At 40.6% G+C, this 13,683-nt stretch overlaps 1 protein-coding gene and 1 long non-coding RNA gene across 6 annotated transcripts in view; both read right to left on the reverse strand.

The window, feature by feature from the left end:
* Positions 1–503: 503 nt before the first annotated feature.
* Positions 504–3,058, reverse strand: LOC124292826. Of its 2 annotated transcripts, XR_006902760.1 has the most exons (5): positions 2,893–3,058; positions 2,657–2,800; positions 1,480–1,607; positions 1,111–1,215; positions 504–562 (listed from the first exon to the last, which is right to left on the reverse strand). It is a non-coding gene; the product is annotated as an uncharacterized LOC124292826 (long non-coding RNA). The 2 variants fall into 2 exon arrangements; XR_006902761.1 differs by lacking the exons at positions 2,657–2,800; positions 2,893–3,058 and adding an exon at positions 1,997–2,578.
* Positions 3,059–5,249: 2,191 nt separating this feature from the next.
* The window catches only part of LOC107225613 (transcription factor Sox-14), a 91,043-nt gene continuing 82,609 nt past the window's right edge, over positions 5,250–13,683 (reverse strand). For all 4 annotated transcript variants that reach the window (XM_046731039.1, XM_046731038.1, XM_046731036.1 and 1 more), the window contains 3 exons: positions 9,465–9,642; positions 6,790–6,877; positions 5,250–6,469 (listed from right to left, as the gene is read on the reverse strand). In XM_046731039.1, coding sequence (XP_046586995.1) covers positions 5,747–6,469; positions 6,790–6,877; positions 9,465–9,571 — 918 coding nt within the window. In that variant the 5' untranslated portion in view covers positions 9,572–9,642 and the 3' untranslated portion in view covers positions 5,250–5,746. The remainder of the gene's footprint in view (positions 6,470–6,789; positions 6,878–9,464; positions 9,643–13,683) is intronic.

Raw genomic sequence — 13,683 nt, forward strand, 5'->3', positions numbered from 1 at the left:
CTGAAGAAATATACATTTACATATACATGATATAAATTAATAGACTAGAAAAGAGTATTTAGAGAGCTTATCTAATTCCGATCTTGTCACAACAGATCATTAACATAATCAATATACGGTTAAAGCTGTATTAGCTACATTCACTATTAGAGATAATATTTTTTATCCATTTTTATAGTTATTTAATTTCTTGTACAACAATTTTTCAAATGTCACCGCAAAATGCCCAACGAGTTCTCGTAGTGCAAATACGAGTCCAATTACCTTACAGATGGCATTACATTGATTTTTGCCTTCTCGCGTCGAGTTTTAAATACAGAGAAATCTCAATGAAAGCTCATTTCTATAAGATTTATTGTAGTGCTGTATTCGTAGCTGTACCTGTTATTCTATATTATATACTGTCCTAAATTTTAAACACACAGCACAACAATGGCTGAAAGCACAATGGCAAGAAGAGAGGAGCAATTTGCATCCTAATAAATCTTTTCTTCTTCGTACGTCGCGGAGCGATGTCACGTCGGAGGATATGTACTAGTGGATCACTAGGTGGGGCACAGAACTGAAACATAATTGTGTTGAAAATCTTCAACATCTCTTACAGAAAGTAGGTACGTTGCCAGACCTTACATACCAACAATGAATATTCGTAGAGGCTATATTCATAAATACTTACAAAAGTAAGCTAATATTTTACCCGCAATTGCTTATTACTGATAACTTGATATGATAATATCCCCTACCCGCCCCTCACCGCATACATCTACTTCTACTCCTACTCTACTCCAACTCCTACTCCTACTTCTACTCCTGATTCTACTCCTACTCCTACTCCGGATCCTACTCTTACTTCTACTCCTGATTCTACTCTAACTCCTGATTCCACTCCTAGTCCTGATCCTACTCTTACTCCTGATCCTACTCCTACCCCTGATTCTACTCCTGCTCCTCATCCCATTCCCACTTCTACTCTTGCTTCCACTCCTGATCCTACTCCTACTCCTGATTCCACTTCTACTCCTGATCTTACTCCTACTCCTGATGCTACTCCTATTCCTACTTCTACTCCTACTCCTACTCCATTAAATATTATAAAAATGTTATACTTACAGTGCACAAGTTGTCGTCCTCCTTGTCGTCCACCTGGATCACCCGCAACCATCTCCGACCACCTCCAATGACCACTGCTGACCCCCTCGGGTCATACCTCTAATACTAATAAATATTTCAAGTATTAGAACTCATCAAAAATATTGTGCAATGACTAATGTGATTTTTTCATTGTCACATTTTACCAAGAAGTTTATGAGAAAATTATAAGAAATTATTGAAATTTTATTACCGCATTGATAGCTACTGAATTTGGGTTTGCGCGAAAAATGAATTGAAATAATTCATTGTAAACGTGACAAGTTTGAAAAATTGTAGAAAAAATGTAATATCAATTGTCATTAAATATTATAAAAATGTTATACTCACTGTGCACGAATCCTCGTCTTCCTCCTCCTAGTCCTCCTCCTTGTCCACCTCATTCACCCGCAACCACTCCTAACCACCTCCAACCACGACCAACCACCTCCAACGACCACCGGTAATCGCCTCGAATTCTAATAAATATTTTTAGTATCAGAACACATCAAAAATAATGTGTAAGGATTGATATAGTTTTTTTATTGACAGCTTTGAACAAGAACATTATGAGAAAATTATGAAAATTGTAGAAATTTGATTAGCGCATTGATAGCTACTGAATTTGGGCTTGCGCTAAAACTGAATTGAAATAATTCTTTGTAAACATGACAAGTTTTCATAAATATTAGATCAAATATAATTACAATTGCCAACAAATATTTTATGACAATAAATTTCGTCAATAAATACCACAGAACAATCATCCAAGTGCTAACAGATTTGAAACAAGACACACAGCAATTTTAGCTCTAATTGAACGACGATTTTGTCATGTATTCCTATTTATACTATGCCAACTACACACCAACTGCAATTTCTTGATCCTGGTCGTTCGGTTTTTTTCCGATTCAAAATGTTATCTGAAGCATGCATATTGGTTTGATTGTACAAAACATAACGTTTTCAATAATCAAACTTGTAAACTTGAGAATTAGTCCGGAAGGTCAACATTCATCACGTCAAGGACCTGGACAGCCAGAACTACGGAGCACTCGTCCTGCAAGTCGAGTTCCACCAGGAAGCGGACCTCAGTGCAGGAACCACGTAGCGCTTGTCCTGGAAGTCGCGTTTCACCAGGTAGCGGACCAGCAGCGTAAAAACTACGGAGCGCTTGTCCTGTAAGTCTAGTTTCAACAGGTAGTGGACTTGGAGCGCAGGGTCCAGGAAGTAGAGAACGCGGTACTCGAAATTCGCGGAGCGCGATTCTGATACGTCCGCTCTACTGCGCGGTTGTTTCCAGACTAAGGAATTTGGCTAGTTGATTTTAGATCGATGACGTCAAGAGAAAAAAAATTTTTGATGACGTCACTTCCTGAACATCCGAACATCCGAACATCGAAACTTTGGTTTCGAACTCTAATACTGTGTATGATAATACTATGTATGATGTATGATGTACGATGATGTGATATGATGTATAATGATTTTAGTTCTTACATGTCAGATGTAAGCAGCAAATACGCACTTTATCTTTCCTGCCGATTCCAGACTCACGCAGCTAGGCACTTCGATGGTCAGCCGTTGAATGAAGATATATCCTTCAGTCAACGTGTCAGCTAATAATGCTGCCGTTTTGCGACAGTTGGATGATAAAAAGTTTTGCCTGCACCTTTCAAATGCGTGTTAAAATACACTCAAAGTTTCAAGGAGCTTCGTTCCATCTCTCCCTATTAAGAAAAAATAAAAATCCTCGACAATTACCTTTTCAGGTCTTCAAATTAGGACACTGCGTTAAATACGGTCTCATATACGGAGCATCTATTTCATCTCGACCAAAATTAGCGCATCCGCGATGTATTACAGTTACTCTAAATTTTTTCCCATACGAGCACTTTTCGAAACCAATTCTGCTTCTCTATCCAACGTCGATACTTCACTTGCGACTAGCTAAAACAGCGTTTCGATTCTATGCCTAAAAGTACGGCTAAGTACTGTCTTGGACTTACCATTGCGAAGACTGTGTTACTCGGAAGGTGAATTCAGCCAGCATCGTGTCGAAATCGGTGACTCTCTGATGTTCTGCAATAAGCTCTCAACTCTACCGTTGGAACATCTCAGGGGGCGTAAGCGCACGACGCTTCTCGGTTGTCACACCAAAATCCATTAGAGTAACTGTCTTTATATTCCTCAGTCAACCTATTAGCTTTATGAGACGTGCATAGGGAAGGATGGCAGTGTCATGAGATTTCGTGTCGTGGGGGAGGGAGCAAACGTACTTATTGAATGGCCTTCAGGATAAAATAACATATTTTTTTCCATGTTAAATACAATATTACTTCTACCAAAAATACAATTTTCACGACGTAAACAACGCATACAAACTAAACAGAGATAGATCAGGTGTTTAGTCGGAGAAAGAAGATGGTAACGCTGCAACATTTCTCACTTCCCAGGAACATATCAACGCATAAAACAAGACCATTTTTGAATCACAATTTTTGTTTGTCTAATTCATAAATACTGAGTACAATATTATTCATAACAAATTTATACTTCATATTCGTATCGATTTAATGACAATTATGCGTAAATTCTTAATTTGACATTGGGCTCATGGTGGGCACCCACGTAATAAGTCCCTGTGCGGAAGAACCACCTTAAGTAGAATCTGATAACTGGTACATGAGACGGTTATTTGTGTAGTATGTAAGTATAGTTTAAGTTCTGACCTACATACAGGTGCAATGTATCTCTGCAGGATACGATGTGAACGATATTATATTGTTACCATTTCATGTAATCTGTATTAAAAAATCGATTAATAAATAAATTTCCCCGAATGTTTTTCGTAATTTGTCAGCTGTTGGTCCTACACCATTTCAATTGTCTTTCTCGCCCTTTTCCTGGGCAATTTCTTTGCTCCTGGTACTTTCCTCTCTTAGTTGTCTATTTCGTATTACTTTGGGTCCAATTAATCTTAAAAATGTCGTAGAAATGATTCTGAAACGAAAAATATTATGATTAAAACAAAGCAAGGCTTACCTCTCTGTATTTTTGTTCAAAATTTTAACGCTTTTGAATAATGCTGGAATCAATTCTTTGAAGCACTATAGCGACGTCATTTTGCGGAAGGAATCCACTGGACGCGCTCCAAATCCATTGTGATCAAGGGATCAAGAGTTATAAACGAAGATCAAACGATTTCCTTCATCATTTTTTTGGTGCTGGTCCTTTGCTTTCTATGAGGTCTTTCTTGCGTTTTTGAGATTCAAATCAGACTAGAATGGGTCAAACATATCGATTCTGAAGCGAAAAATTTTTTCGACATAAGAAAGCAACTTCTTTGTATTTTTTTACTCGAAAGTTCGTCGATTTTGAACAATGCTTTGAACCAATTATTTGTTACACCACGGCGACGTAATTTTGTCAAAGAAATACATTGCGTACAATGTCAACTTGCTGTGAGTAACGGATCAAAACTTACAGTTAAAAAAAAAAAAATTGAATTTATTCATATTTTCTTCTTTTACTCAGCTGTCGTTCCTTCGATAATCTAATCCTCATTTTCGTGGCAAGTATGCATAACGTAGGAATTTTTTTCAGTCGTATTTTGATCCATTCCGAGTCATGCTAGAATCAATCCTTCTCCACAATTCATCGACCTAATTTCGCGAGATGAATTGATTACCAGCAATGGATTAGAAGCGACAATCGAAAAACGGAACATATCGTGTTATTTTTCTGCTCGCAATTACTGATCCCACAAAATCCAAGATCTTCTACCTGGAAGTTGCATGTAAGCAAGTAATCGCATGTCCTTTCAAGCAATCAGGCATTTAGGTACTAGATTTTAGTTTATTGGATCATACCTGTGTTGAAATCGTGTTCGTAAGATGCGGTAAAAAAGTCGCTACAGATGCTTGCTCAGGTAAGGATTCTTCGCACTACATAATTTTGCCCTATCCCGATGTATTTTAGTTCTACAGATGAAGTAAATCTTATAAAAGAACATCACATTTGCAGGCATCATTCACCTTACCTTATCTACGATGTTACGCCACATATATTTCCTACGAAGACGTGACGCACGAAAAATAATGGTTTGACACGGCATGCGGTTCTTATTTTAGCCAAAGGCGAATGAGTTTATTTTCATCTTCCCGACCCAAAACTTGACAATGGGATTCAATTCTACATCGGAAAATAATACATCCGTACACAATATCTAGACATTACTTTCGCAATCATAAGTGCGTAAACGTAATGTAAAACGTTCGAAAGGAGTGGTATATCGTGTTGGGAATTATTTCATTTTTTGACAAGTGTGAGTTTTATAAACAATAAAAGTTTTATGCTCATTAATTAGCCCTGGCTTAAACATTTCTCCAAAAGTTCTAAAACTTATTTTATATTATGAAGTCTAATAAATCGGATTGTCAGATCACGATTTGAGCTCCAGTGACACTTTGCGATGAAGTGGGATTTACATCCTAACGTAACAGTGACATTTTAATATTCGAAAACGGCATATATTCCTTTACTACGAGATTGAACTCTTCGTAAAAACTCGAATTCAAATGCAAGATGAAGTGACTTGTCGATCACCCGGGCACAGTTATCGGGGGCCCATGTAATAAGGGGGCTGCGCAATCGAGGTCGCGGCTGTTACGTAGGGGTAAAAGGAGTGCCCTGGAGGAACGCCTTGAGGCTGATGATCACCGTCGCTGTGAGCGGCGGCGTAACCTTCGAGGGGGTGGTAATCGCTGTGGAAACACGTGTAAGACGGCTTCATCGCCGCGCTGGAGTCATGGGGGTACTTCAAGTTCTCTGGGTACGTCTTCATCGCGTCCGTAATTTTCGGTAGATCGTAGGCTCTCGGCTGTGGCTCAACGAACTTTGGCACACCGCCGTTTTCTTCGTGACGATGATGGTGATGGTGATGATGATGATGGAGATACCTAGCGTGCAACAGGTCCTGACGCTTGGAATCAGGGTGTGTTTTTGGTAGTTCGTACTTTGGGGGCTGCGTCTGACCGTCGTAGGCTTGCTTCTCGGCGTATACCTTATCGTGGTCGGGTCGCTGCGGGAACTTTACTGGTGGCGGTAGGTTGGATGGCACCATTGATGGATCTCCGTATGTCCTCGACGGATTAGCCGCGTAGTACGACGTCGGTAGGTCGTAAGCCTTGCCGGCTTCGTGATACAACAGCCGTCCATAGGCGCAGTCTCCCGTCGATCCAGTCGGTGAGTCGAAGCTCGTTGTGGTTGGGACGATGCATTGCGCAAGCACCATGCCGGCCTGCTCGGCCAATTTTTGCTTTCTTCGCCTCGGCTGATACTGAAACAAGTAATTGATTCGCGTATTGTTACACCGTTATACTTTTCGACTATGACTGGTAGAACAGTGTGGAGTCACTAGATTCGGGATTGGACCGGTTCATGATTCGATAGGTGGAAGAGAGAACGGGACGTAATTGGTAAGCAAAATGAAAGTGATATCTCAGCACACGATGCATCAAACGTATAATAATAAAATCTGTAATCGAGACGAGAAATCGATGCGGAATGTTTCATGCGACTTTTACTCGTTATACTGTACCCGCGTATCTACATGTGATGCACGTGTGTGTAAATTTAAATAATACTTGTATCATGTACCTTGTACTCAGGATGCTGTTTCTTGTGAGCGCTTCGTAGTCTTTGCGCTTCTTCGACGAACGGTTGTTTGTCTCTGTCACTCAAGATTCTTTGAACAAAAAACAAGAAAAAAAAAAAAAAATTACGAAATATTACCACTGTAAAGAACACCTAAGCATTTATGATAAACAAGTGATTGGATATTATTTCAATGCTGTAAGATCTTAGCGTTATCGAATAGTAGATGAGCTGCGAAGGCTAGGGTAAGAGACTCACTGGTGTCACAGAACACAAATTATGATTCCAAAAATAATTTATCCACGCAGATTTGGATTTAAAAATTATTTGCAGACTTCACTTTAGACGTTGGAAATATTGGGCATATAACGACGTGATAAAAATTAATTCCAATAATTCATATTGATCTTTCGAAAACGAAGTATATTAAGTGATGTTAGAGATGAATGACATGAATATATTCATCGTCGAAGGGTACACCAAACAGCGCGCGGTATTCGGAATCGATGTTCGTTGGCATGGGAACTGTACACACTGCAACGTATGAAAGACAGATGTTTGAATGATCTATACGATCTATACCTCCGATTTCAAATTTTTTACCCAACAGTCTACTGCCGTCATCTGCACCGTGATTTCCAGAATCCCCATAAATACTTCAATGAATATTCTACGGTGGCATCGACGTGCCGTTAATTGTCCGCTAGGCTGCTTGAAAATCAATAGTTTAATCGACAAGGTATGCGAACGTCAAGTGCTATTCTAAAAGTCAAATAAAATTCTACTTTGTGTGATTCGACAGTTTTTTTGGCTACCGGAGTTCACATGATAATTAGTCTTTAAATCTTCAAAACGTTGTATCGCCAAAAGTTTGGTCCTGCATGGCGTCTGACTGTCTTCCCCATTGACAACATTGGTGCAGTACGCCAGGGTTCAAGTATCGACGAGGCATTGTGTGTCAACGAAGCACCTATGCTAGATCCAGAGTGGGCAACAGCAGATTGCGAAAAGCTCGAGGCACTCGAAAGATCATCCGGCAACATTAGAATTGACGTTGAGTATCCCGTGAGTGATTCAGGCAGTCTCTCCCGTCTCTCATCCCCTCTGTATCAACGTCAACCATACATTTTGATAAGGACATGCTGCATACGCATAGGAAAAATTTTTACGGGAAAATTCAAATTCAACAATCAACTCTGTAATAAAAAGTTCCAGGTTCCCCCATTACCCTGTTCTAAATTGAATGTGGAACGGAATGAGGTGGAGTCACCTAAGGATTTTCAGTATAACGAATACCGAATTTACCGTACGTTTATCGTAGGTGTATAAAACAGTAATTTTTCCCTGAGCACATGGGACCAGGATAAATTGCCAGAAGGTTCACGTCACACAAGAGTCCGGTGACTCACTATAATAAGATATAGCAAAGTAGAATAAGACCCACTTGTGTAGTTAGTGTGTAAGAGCGCTAGCACTCCGACTTGCATACATTCAATTTTTGTGATACGTACGGCAATGGAAAGATTTACACCGCGTGTACAATGTTTTCCGGAAATGCACATTCACCCTCCGCTTCACGACGCACTTTGAGTCCCAGAATTGCAAAGGCATCGAATGTATAAACCATTGTTGACCTGTAAACGAAGATTCAGTTTCCTTCCTCCATTGCGCAGGAATGCGCGGCAACAACTAACGGGGTTCCGGATGGGCTCAGATGTTCAAAGGCACTCTACATTCGTTGTACGGTAAAGTACGCGACCATGTCTGGAACCGCACACACTTACCACTGGGAAGCATCTTGGGAACCGGGAAAGAATTGGATGAATCCACTCATGGGCTGGACAAGCTCGTGAGTTGAAATGATTTAAAAATTGTTTGTACAAAGTATATCGTATCGTGTAAAACGAATTGTAGTCTGGATGAGCAGCTGAGCAGCGGTAAAGAGTAAACAGTGCCAAATAACCACAGGCTGGTCCATAGGTGCGCTAAAATGGATACATCAATAGTTAGACCATCTGATTCATAGACTATACATCGACCTAGCAACCGAAATTGCGGTGCAAACGTCCCATTATATCCAATAATTATTGAGTTTTCGAGTGTGTAAAGATGAGCTTGAAACTTGCTCCGAAATTCTTCAGGTCCGATCCAGAAGCTTCGTTGGCGCCCCTCAGGTTTCCGGATGAAGCGTCCGCGGTGAAGTTCTGCGAAAAGAACGGGTACAACTGGTACAAACAGCGCGGCCCCCCATCGCTGCGAAACCCCATTGTCAAGCGTTACGAGAATAACTTCCACTGGAATCGGAGAAGCCGCCTCTCGACCCGTTGAGATACTTGGAGCACTTATAACATCATACCGTTCCGCTTGTGTACCTCAAGTGAGCCGGCGGGCTTGACGCGCATGAAAGTTACCAAATTTCAACGGAGATTTTATTGGAAAGTTGTACAACGCGCTGTGTGTACCGAAGAAATTATAAAAAAGCGAAGAAAAATAACCGACGCCCACGCGTCGTTTTTTATACAAATACAATCTTATTATACACGCGCTTGTCGGTTGGAGAAAAGTTTAAGTGTAAAAGATGGGATGAAGTTAAAGGTGGACGACTGAAATTTCGCCTCTGCGCCCTGCAAGATCGTATTGTTGAAACGAAAATTAGGAAACTGCGAAATTTTTCTTACCGCCACAATTTTCCGAGGGTCTTTGACAGCTCCGAGTTGTGGAGATGCGGATACTGATAGGAGAGCTTTCTTCTCGCTGCTTGAGCCCACACCATGAAAGCGTTCATCGGTCTTTTAATGTGGCCACCCCGGCGACCACTGGCTTTCGATGTGACTGGTAAAAGCGTCCAGTCGTAACCTGCGATATAATCAAGCATTATCATTCGCTCTCCACGTATACTCTAGAGTATACGCGTAGACATCGTACAAGTTTTGAATTCTCTGAAAAACACCAAAGACTAGAACGTTCTTACATCACAGTGACCAGTAAAGCAAACTTAACGGAAACAGTTTTAATTAAAACGTGAACTGCGAGATTAAAAATCCGGAGTCTACCAAAGAATCTCAATTCTATAAGGTTAGATATAATCATACCCTGTTCCACGTACATGATACTGACTTTACATAGTCGATTTTACGCCCTTAGTCTACGATTGCATCATCATCCGGAAGCGCCGCGAGCGAAACGAGATAACACCGGTTACTAATATGCTTGTACGTGCACACCTGCTTTTATAATGTATAATCTGCTCACCCTGCGGTGGAGCGCAGATGCGAGCTTTGTCAACAATTTTTCAGAAATGGCGGATGATATCGAATGGCACCGATCGTTGGCCTTGAAATGTGGCGATAATTTTTTAACCGCACGTCCTCGGGAATGTTTTGTCGTGCGTACCTATCCTCGTGGCAAAGCTGCATGCGACATGTAATACCGAAAATGACTTCAAAGTGGTTTTCTCGCCCCTAATTGCCCCACCAAGAATCATTAGGCTCTCCTCGCCTAGTATTCCGGCAAGTTCCCCGGCTGTCACCGTGGCCCATGGCCACCCCTCCGAGGAGCGTGCCACGGTAGCTAATTACCACGGGGTCACGGATGGCCGAGGCGGCATCTCTGTCGGTTTTCTTTCATCAAAGGAGGTCCTCGACGGGGTTCCCGTACGCGGAAATCCTCCAAAGGATTGCCGAAATGTTGAGAATAACTTTACTCGCTGTCACGCGATGCAAAAAGATCATATCGAAGCGTTGTTACATGTGCATATTGTATATACCTAAATTTGCCAGGGTTACCTGAAATTATTATATTGGTAATATTCTTGTAAAACCCCTCCCCGGTGAAAATTGCAAACGCAGAGCTCGATTAATCAATCTTGTCAAGGAAACTAAGCGATGGTGCCTGATCGATCGATGATATTTGTTGATACAAAATTAATTTATTTTATTCAACTTTTCAGCCAGTGTTACAAAACAGATATTTACTGACTTTGTTCGGAACTGCGCAATTATCTACGGAGAAAAAAGTCCGCTGTTCCGTTTTATCTCTAATAGCATGTGACTACTTTCGGCCACCTATTTTTCAGAATTTTACACCGAAGTCCAAAGTAGGCCGAGTCGATTAGTATTTTGTTTGTTTTCTCTTTAGTTGCTAAAAAAATATTGCCGAGCAATAGGTGTCTGTACATTTATTCTTGCCTCTGTAATGTATATGTATTTATCGATATATGTAGATGGTTTTAAGTCGTCATTTGTGATACAAAATATAAATATATACATATATATATAACGTTTGACAGTTTGGAGATGAAAGATTTTTCACGATTTAACTGTATTGAAAAATCGGTGAGAAAAAAAATACACCGACTTCTATACGAAAGGCGTCCATAAATCGGCAGTTTACGAGATGTCTGGCAGACAGGGAGCCTCTGTTTCCTGATGTAACTTTAAATATTTAGCCAAGGAGCGATAAAAGAACCAAATCCGTTCTCAAACTGTCTTAAACCGTTTCGAACTATCGAAATAGACATTGGCCCAATTAACATGGTGTAGGTACATTCACGTACACTCTGTACACACGAGAAACACCCATCCACCCTCTGCACGGTGTAATGCACAATTTTTATACTTGCGTAAGCGGGCTGCACTTCCATACATTATAACCATAGAAATATTCAATGGTCAGTTGATCAAAGAAACTGCTGCAGCGGTGAAAGAATATTTGAATTTCTTCCAATTTTTCCGTAACTATTTTCATCCGACGAATTTGCAAAAATTACCAATTGGGAAATATTTTCAACTCCACGATGTTGAAGTCCCGACAACAATATCAACCCCATTACTCGATGAAAATAAATAAATAAATAAGAATAGGAGTAAAAAAATATCCAATAAAGATCGACGCTTACTTCTACACTGCTCCAACAATAATTACTACCGATTGGAGAATAATGATTATTTCTTATTTCTATAACTTTACCCTCGCGACTTTGTTCAAATTGCAAAATGCCGTTGCTTTGATAAATTTGAGAAAAGAACTAGATCCATCGATCACGGTGTACATGTACAGGCATAGGTAATGCGTTACGCGACGACGTGAAATATGGGAGGCGAATGTTTATTATAAAAAAGTGTATAACGCAAGTTAATGATGAAATAGGATGACGTGAGTTCACGGAGCGGTTTGACGCGTAAAATAACGGTATCATCGACGCCCGTCGGGCCGAAAGATTAACGAACGTTCGCGTTATACGAAATATAGGTAGGTACGACATAATTTCTTGCGAGGCCAAGATGTGTCAGATTTAAATCTGTCCGCGCGTAATTAGCGCCGCGGTACCGCGATCCTGGTCGCGCTCGACTCGCAGCACCTGCCTTGAAAGTCTCCGGGTATCCCGAACGGTACCAACTAGCGTCTGCGAGGCACGGCAGCATCATCCCCGGACCCGGGCGGCCATCTCGTACGTCGTTCGTATCACCGGGGTAAATCTGCGCTGCCCGATGGAGAGCGAAGAGCAATGGCTGGCGACGTGTGCAGGCCGGCCTTTCAACGCCAATTAAAATGCCACTGCTAAACGACGCAATGAAGATGCGCGCCCGGAGATATATCACGCTACTCGCGTTTCGCTGTAGGTATTATAACGTTAACTCCTTCTAAAACTGCATTTCTTTGCCATATGCACGAGCCGGCGTCCCACGCGTGTCGGTGCATTCGAGAAAAAACTGCAGTCACAAAAATTGTCGCTATGCGTACTCTTCACACGCTGGTTGAAGATAGTTTTCTTCAAGAATGGACACGCTGTAACACCTGCGCGAATTTACTTCAAGTCCGAGTTCAGCATACGGTCCATCATCATCGTGTTGAATTAGTTAGTAATTTAATGTTATCGTAACGATTGGTGCCAAGGAAAAATCGTCGTTTCGCGATTTCGGAATCGTGTGCAATTCAGTAAATCGTAATAGAACAAAACGCATTCATATTTCAAAATTTTAGTTCCTCCAAAATCGTTGCAAAATTAAGATAATAGTGATGTTTTCCCCAATATTTCGTTACGATAACGTTGCTAACTTCAATCTCGTCCATCATCTGACGGTGGAGAAAATTCTGGATTCATCAAACGCTGTAGATTGTGTTTGAATTTGAGATAGCTGACAGAGAATGACATTTTTATTTTTGGGTAATACCGAGGCAGTCGAGATAAAGTAACTTTGCTGGTGTTATCCTAGACATATTATTGCCAACTTATGCTCGAACATTTTTGAATTTTAATTATATTTAGGTCTAAAATAAACAGTAGAAATCCCACGAGAGATGTTCAAAAAATCGGTAACTTATAGCCTGAAAAACTTTTATCTAACATCCTTCCATACACAATTATCAAATGACGCGCTGCGGTACAGCGTCAGTTATAAATTCATGCCCCTGGGAGAAATTACACGCTAAGATAAGGGTGAACTGAATGGATTTGCCACGGCCGTCAGGTAGTTAGTCTTTTGAACGATTGCATGTAAACGGATGAAGAATTACACGTTCATCGTGCACACGAAATTACGTATGTCCATTTTACAGATGTGAAACAACCGTCGAACGAGGGGTGAGTTACAGTGAAGAGTATCAATTACACGTATACGTTGTAATAAGAGGACCGGCGTGATTTGAGTCTGACGTTGTCATTAGGTTGTGCTTCCTAAAAAACTCGTTTTTCAAATCAAGTAAAAAAATCTCGAGTGAAGATTCAGCCCTTTTCAAGCTGAATCTATGAATTCTAAGTGTAAATTGATCAAGTCGTTTAACAATTGATGATAGTTTTGTGAACATAGGAATGAACTAAGGACCGTGTTTGAATTTAGACACAAGTACTCTGTATTAATTGTCGTAATTTTCCAGGTTGATCATCGTGTGATTCTA

This window comes from Neodiprion lecontei, chromosome 2 (genome assembly GCF_021901455.1).
Source record: "Neodiprion lecontei isolate iyNeoLeco1 chromosome 2, iyNeoLeco1.1, whole genome shotgun sequence".
Taxonomy (NCBI): domain Eukaryota; kingdom Metazoa; phylum Arthropoda; class Insecta; order Hymenoptera; family Diprionidae; genus Neodiprion; species Neodiprion lecontei.